This window comes from Pteronotus mesoamericanus, unplaced genomic scaffold (genome assembly GCF_021234165.1).
Source record: "Pteronotus mesoamericanus isolate MK-2021 breed Mesoamerican mustached bat unplaced genomic scaffold, CSHL_Meso_final contig_56, whole genome shotgun sequence".
NCBI classification, from domain to species: domain Eukaryota; kingdom Metazoa; phylum Chordata; class Mammalia; order Chiroptera; family Mormoopidae; genus Pteronotus; species Pteronotus mesoamericanus.
The window spans coordinates 19,970,698-19,992,454 of NW_026555201.1; the positions used below are offsets into that span (position 1 = coordinate 19,970,698).

The window sequence follows — 21,757 nt, forward strand, 5'->3', positions numbered from 1 at the left end:
TTGAATTTCTACCATAAGAGTAATGATGCTCTTAGACAAGGGGTGCCTCAGGTTGAATAGGATAAGATCACATAAAGAAAGAGCAAAAATGGAAAAACATGTTAACATCTTCAAGAATATTATCTGTAATAGATTGAAATATATATTAATGATAATGAAGTCCATAGAGGCATTTAAAAGTTTTTACTAATGCTCATTGGAAGCTTTAGCTCATGTAGTTAAAGGGATGGCCTTAATTCTGGCTTGTTTCACAATCACTAATGCTTTTTGAGGATTTTTTTCATACGCTTTATTGGGAAGACTTGGAGATGGGTATCATAACACAGTGCACATGGGTCTTGAGTCAGAGAGACATGGGTTTAAATTTTGCCTCTGAAAATTATCTGTATAGTTCTCTTAAAGCACTTTATAAATGGTGGCTATCATTCTTAGGAGGGTTCCTGTTTCAAGGGTCCATATTTCTCTCATAGTTCTGCTTCAGTTGCTTCAATTGTTCCAATAATTACCATTTTCCTTTGAAAAACAACATCTTTGAATATTTACTCTTTCCAGTATGTCCACAAATGCAGTCTTCTTATTACATTTGTACTTGATGACTTCCCTCTTTGTCATAAATATTTCTTTACAAACTAGCTCATGAGGGATAATGTGTAATCATTTTATATCCACTATTATGTGAGTCATATATGGTTTGTGGATGGTGTGTTCAGAAATCTGCTTTAACCCATTACATTTTAAATTAATTTTTCCTTCTAATGTTTGCTTTGTGAAATAATTTTTATCATATAGCAGGATGGTAAAGGAGCACTTCTCTTCAGCTATATTGATAAATTATGCTTTTATATTTTCAAATGACACATAATCCTTACATCTTTAAAGCAACCACTATTAAATAAATAAATTTCTATTAGAGTACTGTAATCTTACTGTTCTACTACACTATGGATTAAGTAGACTGATGTAAAGTTTATTTATTTATGGTTGAATTCAACTTGGATTATTTAACAATATTACTTCTGTATTGTCAGTAAAGTTTAACAGAAGTTTTCTCCTTTTTAAATAACACTTCTGAATGAATGCTCTGTAATGTTTAGCTAAAATACTGTGGAACGAAAATGATGCTGAAAATTCTAGCTTCTAAACAGATACTGGTTTTGAAATGTTTTGCACTTTTCTTAGCAGTAATTATGAAAGCATTCTGAATCAGTCAGTCTGACAGATGTTTATTAAACTCTGTGGGGAGATGAAAAATATATAGAACTTTAAAATGATTGTAGACTAATTGGAGATAAAATATGCCCATGTCAAATAACTTAGAGTTACTTGCTAAGCAGTATGTTAGGCAGTCAAAGCAATTCTAATGCAACTTTTTAAATCAAATGCCACTAGTCAAACAATATCCACCATAACATAAAAGCTTACCTTTGAAAATGTACTTTAATATGCTAAAAAGTATGTTTAGTCTTGTTTCTTCCAGTTTTCTAAAAGATTTTTACCCTTTTAAAACTACCTAATAGTTTGAGCATATGCTATAAATCAATAACCAGAATGGGAAGAGGGCCATTTCACATTTCATGAATTTACTCCCATTTTGGAATAAAGGTGGTAAAGATAGACTTATACACCAGGAGAACACCTCAGTGGAACCAGTATATGAAGGCTCAGAGGCAGCATGAATAACTGTCTCAAGAAATTGATAGGTAGTGTTGTAGAAAAGGGATATGGGGGCCAAATTGGGATGATGCGTGATACAGGGATAGAGGGAGTGCTGTTGAGTAGAGGGGTGCTCTGGATCTTTTAACTTGAGGGTTCTAGTGAGATATTAAAAGGTCTGTCTTTGCCCTTTTTTGCTAGTCATATTTTTTTCAAGGATGCACAAATTTTATTGTTTCATACTTCCAATTCTAGTTATAGACCTTGTAAAAACACTTATTTTTGAGCAAAAAGATGCATATATATGAATATTTATTACAGTATTTGTCACAGCCACAACAATATCTAAATTACCAACCACAGTAGGATAATTAATAAAAAATTAAGAATAGTCATTCACTGGGCTACTATAAAGCAGTTAAAATGTATCAAATTTGATAAATATCAAGACATAATGATAAACAAGTTCCAGAATACTTGAGCATAACTCATTAACATAAAAGTTAAAATATATAAAATTATGCTATCGGTTTTTTGTAAATTTTTAATTAAAAATATTTTAATTTATGCTAGTTATTTTTAATGAATGACTTGGATGAAGCTTAAGTGTCAAGGTCACAAACAGGCTGCCTGTCGACCATCTAATCTTTGCTGGACCTGCAAACAGTTAATAAATTCTGAATAGAAATCCAGCAGCATTTAAAAATGAGTAGAGCCCTGGCCAGGTAGCTTAGTTGATTAGAGCATCAACCAGATACACCAAAGTTGCAGGTTCGATCCTCAATCAGGGCACCTACAAGAATCAACCAATAAATGCATTAAAAAGTGAGCAATAAATGGTTTCTCTTTCTTTCTAGGAAAAAAATCAATCAATGAAAAATATTTTTAAATGAGCAGACACTTAGTGAAACTTCAGGTTCCTTTGTTTCTTACAAAAATTAAAATACTTTCTCCATATTCCCCATAATAATATCACCTGGAGTTGAATGGAAGCTGTCTTTAGATGGACTATCTGTTGTGTGGTTTATCACAGTTTCTGCCACAATTTGTTTTAAAGCCAACTTTTTTAGTCATTTATTTTGCCTGTCTGGAGTGCAAATGTTTAAACCCTAAATTCAATGGATTCCTTTACTTTATTTGTGAAATTCAAATATCTGGGAGAGATTGTGATATGATTGCATTAAATATTTGGGGAACAAAATGTCTTGGAGAGCTAAAGAAAAGAGCTCAAGAGGGATTGTAGAGTAGTTACCATTTTGGGACAAATAATTTCATTAGATGTGTTTGGTTTCTCACATATATTTTCTTATTTTTTTACAACAATACCACAAAGAGAAGAATATTAACCTCATTTTATAGCTGTATAAATCAACTCTTGATGAGAGTAAAGAGTTATGTAAGTTTGTAAAGCTAAAAGATGATGGCATCAGAATTCAAACTCAGCTCTGTCTTACTCCTAAACCATGCTTTTCTCACAACACTAAGTATAAGTTTATAATTTGTCTTTGTTATAAAACCTCAGCAGTATACTTACAGAATTCGGGGAATCTTAGTTTGATAAAAGTGTTTATGATAAAGACTTAAGAGTAAAAATAAACTAATTTATTGCATTAACTCATATGTGGTGTTTCTATTGAAAATATCACTGGCTTGACATTGATCTGCATTAGTTGATGGACTGTATTCATTATTAGAGAAAAATTACACTGTTTCATGTATAAACCAGTTAGATCACTGGTCCCTACTGTTTAAATAGTATGTGGATGAAATAGATATTTGGGAAGAGTGATGAAAATGGTGGAAATACTCAGGATCTATGTGTATGAGAAATGGTTAAAAAAATAGGAATAATTATTAGACAAGATTCTTTTACTATCCAGTGACTAGATCCAGCCTAAATTGACTTAAGTAAACATGGGAATTTATTGACAACTATAGTTGAAAAGTCTAGAGGTATACTAACTGGATATAAGAGCTCAAAAAATTTCATTAGATGTAGTTAACAGCAAGACACTTGGCAAGGACAACAGCAAGATGGGCATGTGTCTTCATTATAAGGCACAGAGCTTATGCTTTATACTGAATGGGAAGAGGTGAAGCTAAAGAGGTGGGTGGGCCAGTCACTCCACTGATGAGGGAGAGAAAGACAGAGAGAGAGAGAAGAGAGACAATTAATTGTTGTATTATATAGGATTTAAAAAATTTATTTTAACCATACACTCAAAGTTCAGACCCCTAGAGAAAACACGCCAAGAACTTTTTGCTACTCTTGGAATAAAAATCCAAATTCATTTTTTTGACCTGAGGGATTTTGTCCACTGTCAGAGGATGAAATATTTCTCCTCCAACTCAAGCTCAACCCCTCCTCTCTTCTGCACCTTAATAACTTACATTTCTCCAAGACTCTGGTTTGTAAGTGCATTCTCCCTCAGCTTCAACCTCATTTTCTGTGGTGAATTCTTCCTCTGATCTTATAAATGTGTCTTTTTCTGCTGCAGACAAACATAGGAAGTAAAATTAAATCAAATCAACCAAATAGCAAAAGGATGACAATAAGAGGAATAGCAACAATTGAATACCCTATGTCAACTGAGACTATCTCTGAGACTCTGGAAAGGCTTCCGGATCATAGAATGTGCAATGATTTGTGCCTTGCTAGTTTTGGGCTGTTTAATAACTAAGTACCAAACTACTGATACTACCCAGCTGTTCAGAGAAATTATTTTAAAGTGAAATATAGATGAGTAGTTTCCTTGTAGTGGGAAAATATGAGGTAGAGAATGATTTGGTAAAAATAAAGTAAATGGATGTTGAAATATTTTATTTTAAGGGAGTAAAATTTAGTGACTGAAAGGATTTATCTAAAATATTTAGATAAAAGCAATTAAAGTTTTGAAAATGAATTCATAGAAATGAACAGAGATGGATGTATCATCAGGTTGGATTGACCCCAGGGGAGAAAATATGAAATGATTTAGCTTAGAATGAACACCTTGACTTTTCTAAGGGTCTCAAACTTTGTGCAGAAAACCATTCATGTTCACATTTATGAAAAATTTAAGTCTTCCCATGGAGTTTTGCTATCCATGATTCCTTCATAGGCAATTGCTGCCTGGCATGGTTTTGAAGTGACAGAAGTTTGAGCAAAGGACTTGGTAAAACAGAGCAAAGAAACTGCTCTTATGCTTTAGAATTTCCTTTATGCCATAACAATTACTATATTTTTTCTGAATAATTTCAGAGTCATTTGAATATTTTTGATTTTTCAAATTCCAAACAGCTTTTAAAATGTTGTAGTAAGTTCCTAGAGTTAAATCATTAAAATAACTGCACTCAAGATTTTCCTCAAGGTTTTTCTCAGTTTGAACATTTGCACTAATCATGAGGTTTGGCTGATGTTGCAAGTCATCTATTTTAGAGGTTAAATATTGTGTGACATTTACATTCCTTCCACTTCTACACAGTTTGTGAGTTTGGATATGTGAGTTAGACCTGCTTTGTCAGGTAGGCCTCTGGTCCACATCTTCCACCTCACTCAGCTCTCTGTCCTACTCTCGAATCTTATAGACTAACTCTCTACTAAACAATTTCTTTCATCTTTAGGACCTGTTGCTTTTTTCCCTTTTCTACTCATTGGTCGCAACTATTTTTTTTTTTTTTTTTTTTTTGCGAAGAAAATTTTTAGGGACTGAGGTAGGGGGCGGGATTTATTGTTCTGATCTTTAAGGAGATCACATGGTTATTAATGAATTGTTTTATAATTATTTACTGCTTTGTCTTTCTATTTTAAGGATAGAGATTGCATCTTAACTCATATTTATGTTTAACTTAGTTCCTGACATAAGGTAGATATTCAGTAAATTTTGTTGAATTTTGCTGAGTATTGATTACATATCTGTCATCTCTAATTTCAGAGGGGGCGGATAAGGTACCTCTCCTTTTTGGAGCACTATCTATAAGAACAATGCTTCTCTAACTTCAACATTTAGTGTTCTCCATTTAAAAGACTAAAATAAAATAGAGAAAATAAAATGTGTGAATAAGTTATTAAAAATGGGCTGCAAGTGACCAATAAACATATGAGAAGACATTGTGTCTCACTCATGGTCTGAGATGTGCAAGTTACATAGATTTCTTTTTGTCAATTAAACTGGCAGAAATCAAAAAGATTTATATCCAGACTAGTAGTGAGAGTTTGCCCAAATGTGTACTTCCACACATTATTGTTGTGATTGGAAATTATAATGTTATAATTTGGAACAGAAATTATTTTGGAAGAGTAATCATTCAAATAAAAAATTCAAGCTCTTTGAATCATAATCACACTACTGGGAATTAGCCTACAGAAATAAAATTACCATTATGAAAAGATATTTGTATAAGAATGATTACGGCATCATTGTTAGTCATAACTAAAAAGAAAAAAGACAGACAACCTAAATGTTAATTTAAAGAATGGCTAAATACCTATGATACATTCAAATAGGACAACTACAAAAAGTGATTATATGGATCATAATTATTCATATGATAAGAGAAAAATAATCAAGATATAGAAGAACATGTACTTTTATAGTGGAAATAAAACCCTATAATGGAACACATAATAATCCTATTATAATATTTTTAAACTAATAAAAACAAAGCAGATTTTTAAACTAAACCAGCTAAAACCAATGTAACAGCTGGGCTTCTTTGCACGGAAGGGCGCGGCCCCTCCGGACCTCAGCACTGCGCTCAGAGATGGCTCTTCAGAGAGCAGGGAACGCACAGACCTCAGGCAAGAGGCGAACGTGTGGTTTCCTCCGCTCTGGCAACAGCGTAAGAGCCAGGAGGATGGAGTCAGATCCTCAGGGACAGCATCACATCTCTTCTTCCTATTTTCCTTGGTTCTCATTTTTATGGCAAACTGAATCTTACACAAATGATACTAACTTGTATCAGAAGTTGAAGTTTTCATTGGAATTCATTTATGTTCACATACCCTAGTCATTAAAATATTGGACACAATCCTAAAGCTCCAAAAGAAAAACAAATAAACTCTACACAGAAAAGACATATGAGTATCTGAAAAATTTTGTTAACACTGTTTTTTTTTCTCTGAAGGTAAGTCAGGATAGATGTAGAAACTATATTTATATATGGTAACTGAGATGAATTAATGAGTTTGTTACTTAGATAATCTAGAAATACTATTTTACTTTTACTGAAATATTCAGATATGTGAGACAAAAATTTTTTTGATCTGATTTTCCAGGTAATTGCCTTGATTCTGCACTACCCATAGAAGACAATCAGGGTTTTTCTTATTGTAGATAGGTACTTATCCGTATTCTTTTGCTGTAACAATCAGGGCAAGAAGGTGATGCAAGACATCAAAAAACACTGAAAAATATGGTGGATAAGGATTTTTAAAAAATACATAATGCGATTAATTAGATTAACTAATTTTATAGCTTTAGGGGTCTAAATTGGATTAGCTATATTGTGGTGTTACGACAGGAGTTTGGAGTTAGGTGACATTTCTATGCCAAGGCCTCTTTGTCTGAGACTAGTAGCCACAATACTGAGTTTGAAGGGACCTTCTCTGTGTCAGTGAAGTCAAAGAAAGCTCTTCCTTCTGCTTCTGAAGGGGGATATCTGATCAAACTGTTTCAAATTGCTGAATAGACTGGCTTAGCCTACCTGCCTCTAGCAGTATACACTGCAACTATATTTTTCTCACTATGGCAAACGTTTCAACTATTTTTCAGATAATCATGTTTATGTTTAGGGGAAATTGATGCTTTCATAATGGTAAAACCATAGCTGAATTGTCTCTATGGATATCTTTAATTCACCTAAAATCTATTATTCCTTTTAATTATTCAAGAATTCAAATATTTCACTCTGGCCAGGTTGCTCCGTTGGTTGAAGTATTGTCCCTTGCACCAAATGGTTGCAGGTTCAATCCCCAGTCAGGGCATATGCCCCCATGGTGAGTTTGATCCCCCGTCTGGATGCAAACAGGAGGCAACCAGTCAATGTTTCTCACATCGATGTTTCTCTCTCCCCCCAACCCCTCTAAAATCAATAAACATATCCTTGTGTGAAGACTAAAGGAAAAAATTATTCAAATATTTCAATAGTGATGAAAGAACATTTTATCTTCAGAGAGAATATCAATTTACATCTCAGATACTTTGTGTTTCTAAAGAAGAAAAAAATGACATTACAAGAGGTTTTTTTTTCTGTGATATTGGTCATATTTACTTAAATTTTTAAAATAATTTCATTGCCCTTAAACTCTAAATTTTCTTTAAAAATGCCGTTTTCTCCACCTCTATATACATGTTCATTCTTTAATTCAGTTCTAATCTATACCTTATTCAAAACTATGGAGCCTAACATAACTGAAATAAAATCGTGTAGTTTTCTTTATTACTTAGCAATATTTAGTTCTTTAGGCTTTTCCCCCTTCTCCTGGGATTTTGCTATTTACCTGAAGAGTATGAGTCAATATTTATTTTCTTTTCTTGATCAATACTTCAAATACTTTTAAGATTTTAACAAATTGGGAGATGTAAGCTCTATTTTTTCCCTATGTTATACGTACATTATTTTCAGTCTTGTTTCTAATTAAATACATGATAACCTGCAGGCTTACTATTTTAGATCCTACTATTCAGATATTTACTATTTATTTATTTATTTGAATTTGTTTGAAGTAGATGTTACTTTTGTACAATATGTGAAAAAATGAATTTCATAAATATGTAGTATAAATAAGATTTTGTCCACACTAAAAAGAACAAATATTTGAACAACTAAAATCTTGGTATGAAAATAAATGCTGATCACTTTGAATATACAGTATTCCTAGAGATCTATTAAAATCAGTCCAAGCAAACTCTAATATGTACACACCTTATTAACACTTGGTTGAATTACTGAATATACTTGAAAACAAAAGAAATTTATTTATTCAGTTATTCTGAAATTCTCTTTTTAGCATTTCAGGATAAGTAGTATCTTTATCTTATTAGTTTGGAATAATAAATTTCTGTGCATACGTGTTTATTTTTAATGAAGTTCTGCTCAACATGTATATGTAACATTTCATTTAAAAGTTGGTCATCCAGACAATCTCTTTTTTCTCTCTCTCAGGGATAGGTCATCATTAAAAACTATTAATGTAACTGAAACATCGTTAGAGTTTTCAGATTTGGACTACAATGTTGAATATAGTACATATGTAACAGCTAGCACCAGATTTGGTAATGGGAAAACAAGAAGCAATATTATTAATTTTCGAACACCTGAGGGAGGTGAGTTTTTATTCATGTAGGCCAAGCAAAAGAATATCCTACCCAGACAAAATAAATGTTAAATATAAAAATGTATTATTGAGCCAAATATTGGTCATTGGTGGGATGCAAAATCGCTCTTTGGTCGCTTTCTAACTGTGTGATATTAGAAAAGTTAGTTGATCCGTCTGTGCCTCAATTTCCTATGTGTGTTATCAAAGCAATGTAGTATCTACTTAACAAGGTTCTCTGAGGATTAAATAAGTTTATATTTGTAAATGGACTCAGGACAGAACTGGAAACTTAGTAAGCATTTTATGTTTTTGTTAAATGAAACAAAATAAGATGCAGGAAATCACCTCTCTGCCTTTGTCCTCTATTATTTGATTTTAAAATTCTAAGTAAGAATTTTATATTATGTATTCTATATTGAAAACTTATTATAATTTTGTTTTCAAACCCAGGATAATAGGCATCTTTTCAGAGCTAGGATGATGTTTTATTTGTAAGAAATACATCTTTCCTCTGCTTGGATATTGCTATGGTGTTAGAGGGATTGCCCAATGAACCTTACGGATTTCATTTCTGGTTTGTAATTAGATGTTATTCCAATATAAGTATTCAAAAAAACAATTAGCGCTTATCAAAGGCAGGTAAAATTTAGAACAATATTTCAGACGTTATTTAAAGCCGCAAGTTCAGTTTTTTGTTCAATTACTTTTTTTTATAGTACCGAGTGATCCTCCCAAAGATGTTCATTATGCAAATATCAGTTCTTCATCAATAATTCTCTTTTGGACGCCACCTTCAAAACCTAATGGGGTTATACAATATTATTCTGTTTATTACAGAAATACTTCAGGTACTTTTGTGCAGGTAAGATCTGAGTTTTCTCCTAGTTCTTTATTTATATCCTTTAGTTTTGTTGATGATGATATAGATTGAGCTTGGTAGAAAAAATCATTTATCTTACATTAATAATTATGTATAGACATTTTGCAAAACATAGCAAAGTGAGGTGGAGACTGTCAGATACATTTTTATCTCTCTGTTTATCTCTCTATGCATGTGCACACACATGCCCAAATTTCTATAGCAGCTTTGAAGATATTACCAACAATGGAGCTGCCCCTGTGTAAAATTCTAAACCTAAATGCGGCCCTCAATTTCATTCCTCCAAGAAGTGTTCTCTAAAGAGTTGATGATTTCATTTACCCTCAATTATTTCTCAGGAAAAAATGTGATTTTTTGTATATAATGTAAATACTTTTCATGTTTGGATATGTGTGTTTTTCTTCATTCCTATAAAAATGTTTTCAACTGTTAGCAGGAAGTGTTATCACTGTTATTACTATTATTATATCAGGCATAATTAGAACTAAAAATGTGCCTAACTTGAAGTATGCAAGGTACTAAGGTTGCACAGTTTGAAAATAGACACTTTCTGAGATATAAATGATAATAGTTATTAAAATATCTAAAATGCAGTTCATTTAGAGAAATATCTTAATTTTTCAACAGAATTTCTTTATTTCTCTAAACTAAATATTTCACATAATGCTAGAGAGAGAGAGACAGAGAAAGACAGAGAGAGACAGAAAGAGTGTCTGTCCGGAAAGTGTCCAGCCAGCACTATGAAAAATAGAAACATTTATTGAAGAAGATAGAAGATACAAGAAACATTGCCCATAGGGCAACAATGATGCCTCAGTCTCCTTCAAAGTAGGTGCCTTGGAACCTCACACATTCCTTCCAATTGCCATCAGCTGTCCCATCATGTTTTCCTGAAAATCGACGGTCTGAAATCTCTTCCCTTTCAAAGGTGATTTTAGTTTTGGGAACAGCCAGAAGTCACAGGGCTGTAATGGTGCTGAGTGATGTGGGTGATTTGATATTTTGCCAAAAAACCACATAAGATGTGATGCATGAGCAGGAGCATTGTTGTGATGAAGCTGCCAATCACCAGTTGCCCATAGCTGCAGCCTTCTAAATCACCCAGATAGTTTCTGTGGAGGAATGTTCTAGCTTAATGCAAAATTTGATGCAATTTATTGTTCTATGCACTCATTTTAAATGTGATGACCACATGGTACACATGCTCACTCAATGGCATCTGCCACCCCCACTGACTAGTACAGTGAAGTCATCATTGTTCACACATGCGCATTCCAGTCTACTCTTCTTGCCTGCCAGGTTACATCAATGTTGCATGAACTGTTCTCATTATATTAACAATGGCTGGACTTTTCTGGACAGACTATATATATGATAAAATTGGAGTTGTGATTGAAACAGGAATGGGGAAAATTGAACTACAATATTGAAAACAGTAATTTAGAAAAATTCTGCAATTTACTGGTAAAAGCTATTGATTGCTTATTGATTATGACTCTGGTCACTCTTATTTCTTTGTATCTTTTTGAGCAGGAGAATAGAGATAAGTCTTAGTCACTCCAAGCTGCCTGGTTCTCTTTGTGACTGACAACCTGGGTTGAGTTACTTCAATGAGTCCTTGTGAGCAGCAGTCTCTGGGACTAAAGTATGATTTGCTACAATGCATCTGTAGTACAGATTACACTAATGCAGTGGTCCCCAACCTTTCTGGCACCAGGAACCAGTTTCATGGATGACAGTTTTTCCACAGTCTGTAGGGGAAGGGGAGGGGTGACTTTATAACCTGCCACCAGATTGTCACTTGCCACTCACTGATAGGGTTTTGAAATGAGTCTGCAAGCGACTGATTTATTACGGTCTCCATGCAGTCACACCGCTCTGCTGATGATCTGTGTTTGCAGCCGCTTCCCAGCAGTAGCATCGCCACCTCAGCTCCCCTTCAGATCATCAGGCCTTAGATTCTCACAAGCAGTGCACAACCTAGATCCCTCACATGTGCAGTTCACAGAAGGGTTCCCACTCCTATGAGAATCTAATGCCACATTTATCTGACAGGAAGCAGAGTTCAGACAGTAATGCAAGTGATGAGGAGTGACTGTAAATACAGATCAAGCTTTGCTCACTTGCCCACCACTCACCTCCTGCTGCGCTGCCCGGTTCCTAACAGGCCATGGAGTGGTAGAGCTCCACGGCTCCAGGGAGGGGGTGAGGGCTGGGGACCCCTGTGCTAATGAATAGAGGGTCAGAGCAGAACTTTTCAAGCTGTCTCAGGACTACCCCAGCGAGGAAAGAGAGTCCAGAGGTTGGTTCTGGTTTTATGTTCTGTTCAAGACTATTTAAGAGTATAGGCCCTCTAAGAAAGGAGGATTTCCCCCCTAATCTGTACCTCAAGCAATTTCTGCTGTACCTTTTTGTTCTGCTCTATTTGGGGAAGAAAGATGGGAATTAGTATACAATTTATTATTATTGTCGAACTACAGTGTTGTTTATACATTTACAAATGTCATTATGTCATAGAGGTTATTGGAATTGCAGATTTTTCTTCTATCACACATTTAACAAAAGTTTTGCAAAGTGGTGTCAGTAGTTCTGAAGCTGTACTATTTACTTTATGGCTTATACACAATTCTTTTTTGGTTCTCTGTCTAAATAATGTCTAAATAATCAAGTGTAAACATCTGACTCTGGTTTCAACATGATCTTATGAACTACTTATCCAAACCTGGGCATATACTATGATCTCATCTGTAATTTATCTATCTTAGAAAATGTAATTTTTTATTAAATAATCTTAAGAATGTTTTTAAGCATGACCGCTGCAAGAAGACACTGGCTAATGATGTTAAAACATTTTTTATATTGCTTGACGTTCATCTGTACTTTAATTTATTCCTAAGGCTAATGTTAAATCTAGGATCAAAATCTTCACTACCTATTTTCCTATTTTGGATTGGTAGAATAGAAGAAATCCTCAAAATAAAAATTATATAGAAAAATAAGTATATAACTTTTTTTCTTCTCCCTTCTTTTCTTCTCCTTCCCACTGAAATTGCACTGTAGAACATCTCACACAGGGCACACCACATTCTGCTTCCTATTCCTGGTATCTCATACTCGTCTTAGGCTCCCTTGCGCCATAGCAAACAACTTGAAGAAAAGGGTCATGTGACACTTATCTTTCCACGTCCTCTGGTACTGTAGCATACATAGCTTTAATGCTCAATAGATATTTTAATTGAAAGAATACAAGTTATTATAATAGACTAACTTTTTTTTTAGTACTTAGTGATAATTTTGAAGCACTTGACTTTGTCGTGATCATTCCTTCTTGTTCTGGGGAATTTAATCTCTCTACTACTACTTGGCAATCCATCTTGTTCTTCCTTCAATTTCTATGCATTATCTAAGTCTAAACACTTAGACATTTAATTTTTACCCACTTATGTCACATCTCCTCAGTGTGCCTGACATAGTCTTATTATAGTATAATGTGCAAAATAAATACTGGTTGATTAATCAAATTTGAAAAGTTTTTACTAAATACTTTCTGACTGTATTTATATACATAAAAGGGTAAACCTTAATTAAATAATTTGAACCACAAGATGTTTTTTCTAAAAATAGATGAATGAAATAATCTAGATAATTGATCTAATTCTAAATTTGTTACATGTTTGTGCATGTCTATGCACATCTATGCATATTCAGCATGAATGATTTCTGGCTGATTCAAAACAATTTGTTAATTAATTGTTATCAAGATCATAAGTAATCAGAGTAAATTCTATAGCAAAGAAAAATGAGAAGTTACACCAAAAACCTACATGAATATTTTAAGTGATACTTTATATGTTTGTTATTCTATGTGTAAAGTAGATATACTGGAAGATAGTAAAGTTCTCAGATCATATTTTCTGTGAGGTTGTTATATTATTTTAACTTGTCTATTCCTAAATAAGTCACCACAAAATTGAAATAGATCTTTTATTATACTCATCCCCCCCTACCGTATTGGCAAAAGAACCACAAAAACTTGCTGAGTTTAATTTGTTGATACACTGTAGAACCATCCTAACTATAAATTTTGGTCAAATTGATTATTCAATGTTATTAATTTAAATTAATTAATTACTGTTTATTGTTTTTTTCTTACATGCCAGACATGGTTTTAATTTCTTTATGTGCTTCATATCATCTGATCCTCAAAGCTCTCTGTGAAGTAGAAATGATTATTCCCACCTTACAGTTGAGGAAGGAGAAGCTTTGAGATTAGATGATTTTTCCAGAGTTGCCCTGCCAGAATTGAATGCATGTTGATAGAACTCTAAGGGCTTTGTACTGATTGGAATGATGGACATTATTATAAAGATATCCACACTAATCACTAAATGGTTTTTTAAAGGTCTATTTTCCTTTATTTTAAAAATTTATTTTATTTGACTATGTGTTTGGACTAGATGTCAGGCCAGAAAATTATAAAATTTCTCTTACTCTGCATGTAAAAGAGCGCATCTAACTGCCTTCCCATTCTCCCCATGATTGTAGTAAACAAGAGGACTCATTAAAGATGAATAATTATATCCAGTTGAGTTGATAGAATGAGGTGAACACTTCATAATTCCATCATCTTTAATAGGGAGAAAAATTAAATTTGTATGATACTGTCAAGCTTCTTTAAAATAGATAGTTAACATTTTGAAAACCACTTGAATGTTTCATAAGAAAACTAAGAGGGTCAGCACAGTTGCAGCATTTTCAGCTTGGCCATTGGACCTTCTCTGTTGCTTAGGGTTTTTTCTCTTTGCTACTCCACAGGTTGATTTTTGTAATAGAAACTGCTACTGCATATTCCTCTTTTAGTACAAACATATTTTTAGTTTAATTATTGCAATAAATGTTCTGTACTCATTTTCCTCAAAGATTAACATATTAAAATAATGAGGCAAACAATTCATGAATAACTATTTTGAAATGTTCATGTATACTAAAACTATATTCTGAACAATTAAAACAATATGTTTATTTTTCAGAATTTTACACTCCATGAAGTAACCAATGACTTTGACAATATGACCGTATCTGCAATAATAGATAAATTGGCAATATTCAGCTACTATACATTTTGGGTAACAGCAAGTACTTCAGTTGGAAATGGGAATAAAAGCAGTGACATAGTTCAAGTATACACAGATCAAGACAGTATGTAAATGAAAAGTATTTATTAATTTTTAATAGGATTAATTTAAAACTTTATAATTATTTCACAACCTTTTTCTATTTGTATGTATTGGTAGTAAAGTCGACATTTTATTTAGGCACATTTAACTAGTCATTATAGAAGTTTGAAAATGCATTTAATATAGTTATAAAACTATTACAGTAATGACAGCCTTTTCTCTTCATAAAAATTGCTACCACCCATTCATGAAAATTGTGTTGCTCTTATTGCTTCAAAAGATGTCACGGCCATCCAGTCACAGGCGTGAAGAATACTGTTGTACACATGGATGGTTTTTCTAATAGCTAATATGCTTATCCATTTGCTTTGGGCACTGCATTTTTTCCCCTCTAGGAACTTATTTTGTTTCAGTCTTTGAATCCACATAGGACCCTACACAGCATCTTTGTTCTTATTGTACTTGTGACTAATATACCCAGCATATCTTTTTTTAACCCCAGAAGTTTCTTCTATGTGGCTTCTGCAGAATATTGTTTTTGCTGAGTATTCAGAAAACTGTAACAACGGAAACTCTTGATGTTTTTTAGGTTTCAGCTTTGAGAATACAGTGATACATGGATCATTGCCTATTTCTTCTTATGGTTGTTACTTTTGTCCATTTTTAATATTATTTTTTATTAGTTTCAGGTGGACAGCATACTGGTTAGATGATCATATACTTTTCAGAGTCCCCCTCAATATTTCCAGTACCCATCAGGCACTATACACAGTGATTACAATATGATTGACTATATTCCTTATGCTGTACTTTACATCCCTGTGATGAATTCAGAACTACCAATCATACTTCCTAATCCCTTTACCTTTTTCACCCAGTCCCACAACCCCACCTTGTCTGTTTATTTTTTTAAAGACTAGTCTTTCATTGAGAAACAGTATTGACTTATACTTTTGCTGAGAGTAAAATTCCATATATATTCTCTGAAGATTGTCAACTGACAGACACTATAAATAGGAGTGAATGCTTTCCTTTTTGTCTGGAACAATCTTTTAAATAGCTCACAAGTTGACCAACAGAATGAGATATGATAAAAATATATGGAAATGTGTATATACAGAGTCTTTAACAAAAGTGTTGGAATGCAATATGTGATCAATATAATTTCAGGTATTCTTTAAATGCAGGTGTCTCTCAAGATTTTTACCAGCCTATAACTTTTTATCAGTTATTATTATAGGACCATGAGTAATAAACACATTCCGTGCACTGTTCTAGGTAAGTGGTCCTAGGTGACCATAATATTTTAGAGACAGAAGCTAAAAATATTTTATAGGTAATATACATTATTACAATATTTAAATATATAATATATGTCCACACACGTATGTATACATCCAAATCATAATCTCCATGTTGTAAGAAAGAAAAGCCAAGAGAATATTATGGATAACAATTCTCATGCATATTAGGTGTGTGAGATGACATTGTTTATCTTGAATGATTTTTCATATTTTAGAAGATATTTTACATTAGGCGATGTTTACTGTATCTGTATTTAAATAATTTAAGAACTAATGTTGTAATAGATGCCATATCAACAATTATCCTCATTTTGTGAATGTACTTAGATTTATTTAGGGTGACTGATAATTTTTATATTTTGCACATTACCTATCATAGTACCTGAAGGGCCTGTTGGAAACCTGACTTATGAGTCCATTTCGTCAACTGCCATAAATGTAAGCTGGGGCCCACCTTCTCAACCAAACGGTGTAGTCTTCTACTATGTTTCTCTGAGCTTACAGCAGACTCCTCGCCACGTAAGACCACCTCTAGTTACATATGAGACGAGCATGTATTTTGATAATCTGGAAAAATACACTGATTATATATTAAAAATCACTCCATCAACAGAAAAGGGATTCTCTGATATCTATACTGCCCAGCTACACATCAAAACTGAAGAAGATGGTAGGCTGGATCCTTTTATTGCTTATTAAGCAAATTGTTGGTGTTTTTTTAAAATTTATGTTGCTTTCTGATAGAAAACATTATTCTTATAATTATGTAGATTATTTGTTCTCAAGTAACTAGCTTTCCAATAAGCACAATAAGTTCTGTTTCTTAAAATTAAAATAATTATATGCTAATAAAATGAAGCCCCATTTTTATTAAAGCCTCTTTTTAATGCTAATTCACTTTTGTTTCATTTAATATTCTTTCTTTCTTTTATAGTCCCAGAAACTTCACCAATAATCAACACTTTTAAAAACCTTTCCTCTACCTCAGTTCTCTTATCATGGGATCCCCCAGTAAAACCAAATGGTGCAATAATAAGTTATGATTTAACTTTACAAGGACCAAATGAAAATTATTCTTTCAGTACTTCTGATAACTATATAATATTGGAAGAGCTTTCACCATTTACATTATATAGCATTTTTGCTGCTGCAAGAACTGTAAAAGGACTCGGTCCTTCCAGTATTCTTTTCTTTTACACAGATGAGTCAGGTAAGCCGGAATTCATATTTCTTCAAATGATTCACTGTTGCAGCACGTGTTCTCTCTTTGGAAAGGAAACACATGGAAAATAGAAGGATATCTGATTGTCTATTTGTAACAGGATTACAACTAGTCATCTACTTTGCTTAACTTTTTTTTTTTTTTTTAATTTGAGCTTCAGAACTAAGTGTTCTGTTTAAAGCTACTTTGGAACTACTGTTCCAGGACAAAAAAAAAAACATAATTATTTATGCTATTTATTTCAGAAATCAAAATATGATCATTTATGAATCTTTCTTAACTAGAGTCTTCAGGAAGCTACAGTCACAATGATATTTTCATGTTAAAAATTATGAATATAAGTTTTATAATGTGTTTTCCTACAGTGCCTTTAGCACCTCCTCAAAATTTGACTTTAATCAACTACACTTCAGACTCTGTGTGGCTGAAATGGCGCCCGAGTCCTGTCCCAGGCGGTATTGTTAAAGTATATAGTTTTAAAATTCATGAACATGAAACTGATACTATATTTTATAAGGTAGGTTGACTATGACAGTATATTTTTATTTCAAAAATTCACAGATTGAATTAAAACTTTTGACCTGCAGGGGGAAAATGGACTGCTTTAAATTAGACAAGGGCCATCTTTTAAGAAACCTTTTTTGTTTCCTGCAATTTAAGGATGCTTACGGAAAACACAGAAAACATTTGCCAGATGTGGAAGCTGAAGAGTTCGTAGAGTGATTTACTTAGCATTTCTAACCTCTACATGTCTGTATTTTAAGAAATAATTGCACAATTCTGTGAATGCTGGAAAGTATATAGTAAAATTTTTTAGACCAAAACCTATTATCTTAAATATAATATATTTCTATTTGTTGTTAAAAGGAGTACCAAGTTGGTGGTTTCAAACTTTTCAGGAGTGTATTTTTACTGGACTTCTGGTAATCTTCCCAGAGAACATATGATCCCACACTAATTGGTATTTTAAGATATATCATTATCTTTTACTCTTAATAGGTAGTTTGCAACACTAAACACCCTTTCCCTCCTCCATTTTTTAGGTTTCAGAATTAGTGAAAAAATACTGAAAGAACCGAAGTAACAAAGGGCCTCAAATATACTTCTAAGATTTCTAACATTTAATTGCCAAAATATGTTATACTACATAGCATTTATTTAAACAAGTATTCCTACTTTTTTCCAAAGGCAAATTGAAGCACTGGGAATGCTTTTAATTATAGCAAGAAGAGTAAAAACATCTGCAATAAACATTGTTTCCAATAATAGCTTTGGGAACATTTCAATTTATTACTGGTGGTAAATCACTTTTATAGCATATGTAGCTTGCAAAGTGAATAGTAAAAATCAAGGGCTGTGATTAAGATTATGCCATAAGAAACAATAACTTTCTTTCTGGAAATCTAGGTATTACTTCAAAATCTGAAAGGCTGAGTAGAATTTGAATTATATTTATTACTTCATAAACATGGAATCTCCTTCCTAAAAGTGTGAAATTATATTAATGACACCAAGTTTCTAGCCCTCTAAAAACTATCTCTGGTCTAATCATAACATGTTCCCACTTTTTACGTGCTTTGTCTGTATGGGTCACTGGAAACAGATATCAAAAAGGGAAAAGGAATCAGTTTCTTCGTGTCATCACATTCATAGGATAGTTGTGGCTGTGCATTGGAGCATGGATGTCTATGTGTGATCTTTTCTCCTCAGAACAGTGATCTCTAGCATTTGACACAATTGGCATAGTGGTAAATCAAGAGCTTTGGCATCAAATTACCTCATTCAAGCCCTGTCTTTAAGATTTACTGTGCTGCATTAGACAAGCTGCTCAATTTCTTATGACTCAGTTTCTTCAAGTTTACGTAAAATGGGAGTTATAAAGATGCATACCTTAACAAGATAAGCTTATAAGGGAAAATCTATTAAAAGCCTTTAGAACAATTCCTGGCATGTGAGAAATGTATTAGTTACTGTTGTTATGATACATAGTAATAAAAAGAACAAAAAAATCCATCCGGCAATGCAATAGCACTAAGCATAAATAACATTATGCCGTTACATGAATATGAAAATATTGTATTCTAAGATTTTTAAACATTCTGTTTTTCTCAATAGAAATACTACCATTAATATTCCACTAGTAGCACAAACATAATCTTTATACTATGAAGTATTGAGTATGTCACTTTTGGAGTGGAGAATATAGTTTTTCTTCAAAATATACTACTTTTAGTTACTCTTGGTACAGCTATTTTCTCTTCCATCAATTTTCATAACTTTGTTTTCTTTCAAATTCATTTCAATGTACTCATGTGCCATCCTCTTTCTTTCTTAACATCTAGTTTACCTTATCTAGTTCCCTCCCTCTGTGTCGTTTTCTTTACAAGTGTATTTTCCTCTATTCTTTTCTATGTTTTCATCTACCACTATCCAACAACAGTGTCAGTATCTATTATTTTTAAATGTTTATTCCTTCACATTTTACGTGGGTTTATGAGGGCAGAATAATTCCAGGGCCTAATGTTTCTGCCATCCCAGTCAATCCAGCGTGGTTCACATGGAGCTCAATAAGATCCAGTTTGGGGTAACTCAGGTCACTCGTGCATACTTAAACTGTTTATTCAGTAAAAAGTTATTAACATGTGTTTAGCCATACTCGTCATTTATGTCTCCTTCTTCCTACTCTACTTGTGTCAATCTGTTTACTATCCACTCATGCTTTCGTTGTAATCTCTCGAGTTCCGACGCTTCTCTGGGTACCAGCCTTTTCTAACCAAAATCATAATTCACCTGCATTGTGTTTGTTTTCTTCTTATAAGCAATTGTTCATAGATTTCTTTAATAAATATTAAAATTTCTTTATGACGTGGATCGTGTCTTATATATCTTTAAATATCTGGTTATCTAACAGTATGCTTTGTAAATAGGAAGTGTGAAAAACTGAAAGGGAATAGTGTAATACAGTGAGTTCCTAGTATATGTCAAGGACTTGGAAGAGGTTAATTTAAAATGTGATTCTAACTGTAAGTACCCCAAGAGTTAGTAATCTTAATTTCTTCTACTGTAATGTTTAATAAATAAGTCAATGTGTTTATATTTTTGGGTCAGATACAATGCAATATCCTCAAAATTACACCACGAAGGAGGCTGTTTTCTCTTTACATAACGATTGATGTTAATGGCTCTCTTGGTTAGGATAATTATCTTTGAATGAAGACTTCATTCTTAATTGCAAAATTTCTGTGAGAAAACATATTCTTCCTTTGGCAACTGTGCTGTTTTCTTCCTTTTTCTTTTTTCTAAGATTGTGTCAAACAGGAAATTTAGGAGCTGTCTGGGAAAACTCATAGGTTAAGCTCCACAGGAGCAGAGATTTTGTTTTTATCCACTGCTGAATTTCCAGTGCTTAGCATATAGTAGGTAATGAATAAATTTATTTACACAAAATGTCACTGAGTATTTAAAATGAATTTAGACAAATTCAAGAAAAGTCAAGTATCACTCACCACATATGGGCTGGATCCAAATTGGAGACTTTAATTTTGGAAAATTTAAAGAAAGTAATTACTCTATAATTCTAAGTAAGAATCTGGGAGGCAAAATGAAAGCAAAATAATCAAGTTTAAAAAAAAATGGCAATAATAAGACTTTCATGGCTGAAAGAATGCCCAGTTCATCCTTGTGTCATCAGCTGAGCATACCGCGTGCCACCAAAAATATTTAATATTTTTTAATTGAAAATACCCATACTTATCAGATCACAGGTTAAATATAGAAGACATAACTTTGTTGTGTTAAAATACGTCTTCCATTTACCAATAAATCTTTGATGGTGCGTTGTGACTAAGAGTTTTTTTTCTGCTTTTCAGAATATTTCAGGCTTTCAAACTGAGGCCCAGCTTGTTGGGCTGGAACCTGTCAGCACGTACTCTGTCAGCATATCTGCCTTCACCAAAGTGGGAAATGGCGACCAATTTAGTAATGTACTCGAATTCACAACCCGAGAATCAGGTGAGACACAGTGTTTTGAACATAAATCCTTCCCTTTCTCAGTTTCTGTGATGAAGAATTATTTAGTAGTTCATACAAAGGGAAGTTGAATTTCAATGCTTTAAAGCCACAGTGGGTTTCATTTACCGTCATGTATGAGTTCCTATGTATATATTCACACATTTTTTTTCCCCTTTTGAACTGAGGAACGAAATAGGCTCTAGATATCTG

At 33.1% G+C, this 21,757-nt stretch overlaps 1 protein-coding gene across 1 annotated transcript in view; it reads left to right on the plus strand.

Annotated features, from left to right (window-relative positions):
* Window positions 1-21,757, plus strand: part of PTPRQ (protein tyrosine phosphatase receptor type Q) — a 204,787-nt gene that overhangs the window by 53,531 nt on the left and 129,499 nt on the right. The window contains exons 18-24 of the mRNA XM_054580156.1: window positions 8,800-8,960; window positions 9,670-9,815; window positions 14,864-15,032; window positions 16,694-16,984; window positions 17,249-17,524; window positions 17,902-18,053; window positions 21,406-21,547. Of these exons, the coding sequence (XP_054436131.1) occupies window positions 8,800-8,960; window positions 9,670-9,815; window positions 14,864-15,032; window positions 16,694-16,984; window positions 17,249-17,524; window positions 17,902-18,053; window positions 21,406-21,547 (1,337 nt within the window). The remainder of the gene's footprint in view (window positions 1-8,799; window positions 8,961-9,669; window positions 9,816-14,863; window positions 15,033-16,693; window positions 16,985-17,248; window positions 17,525-17,901; window positions 18,054-21,405; window positions 21,548-21,757) is intronic.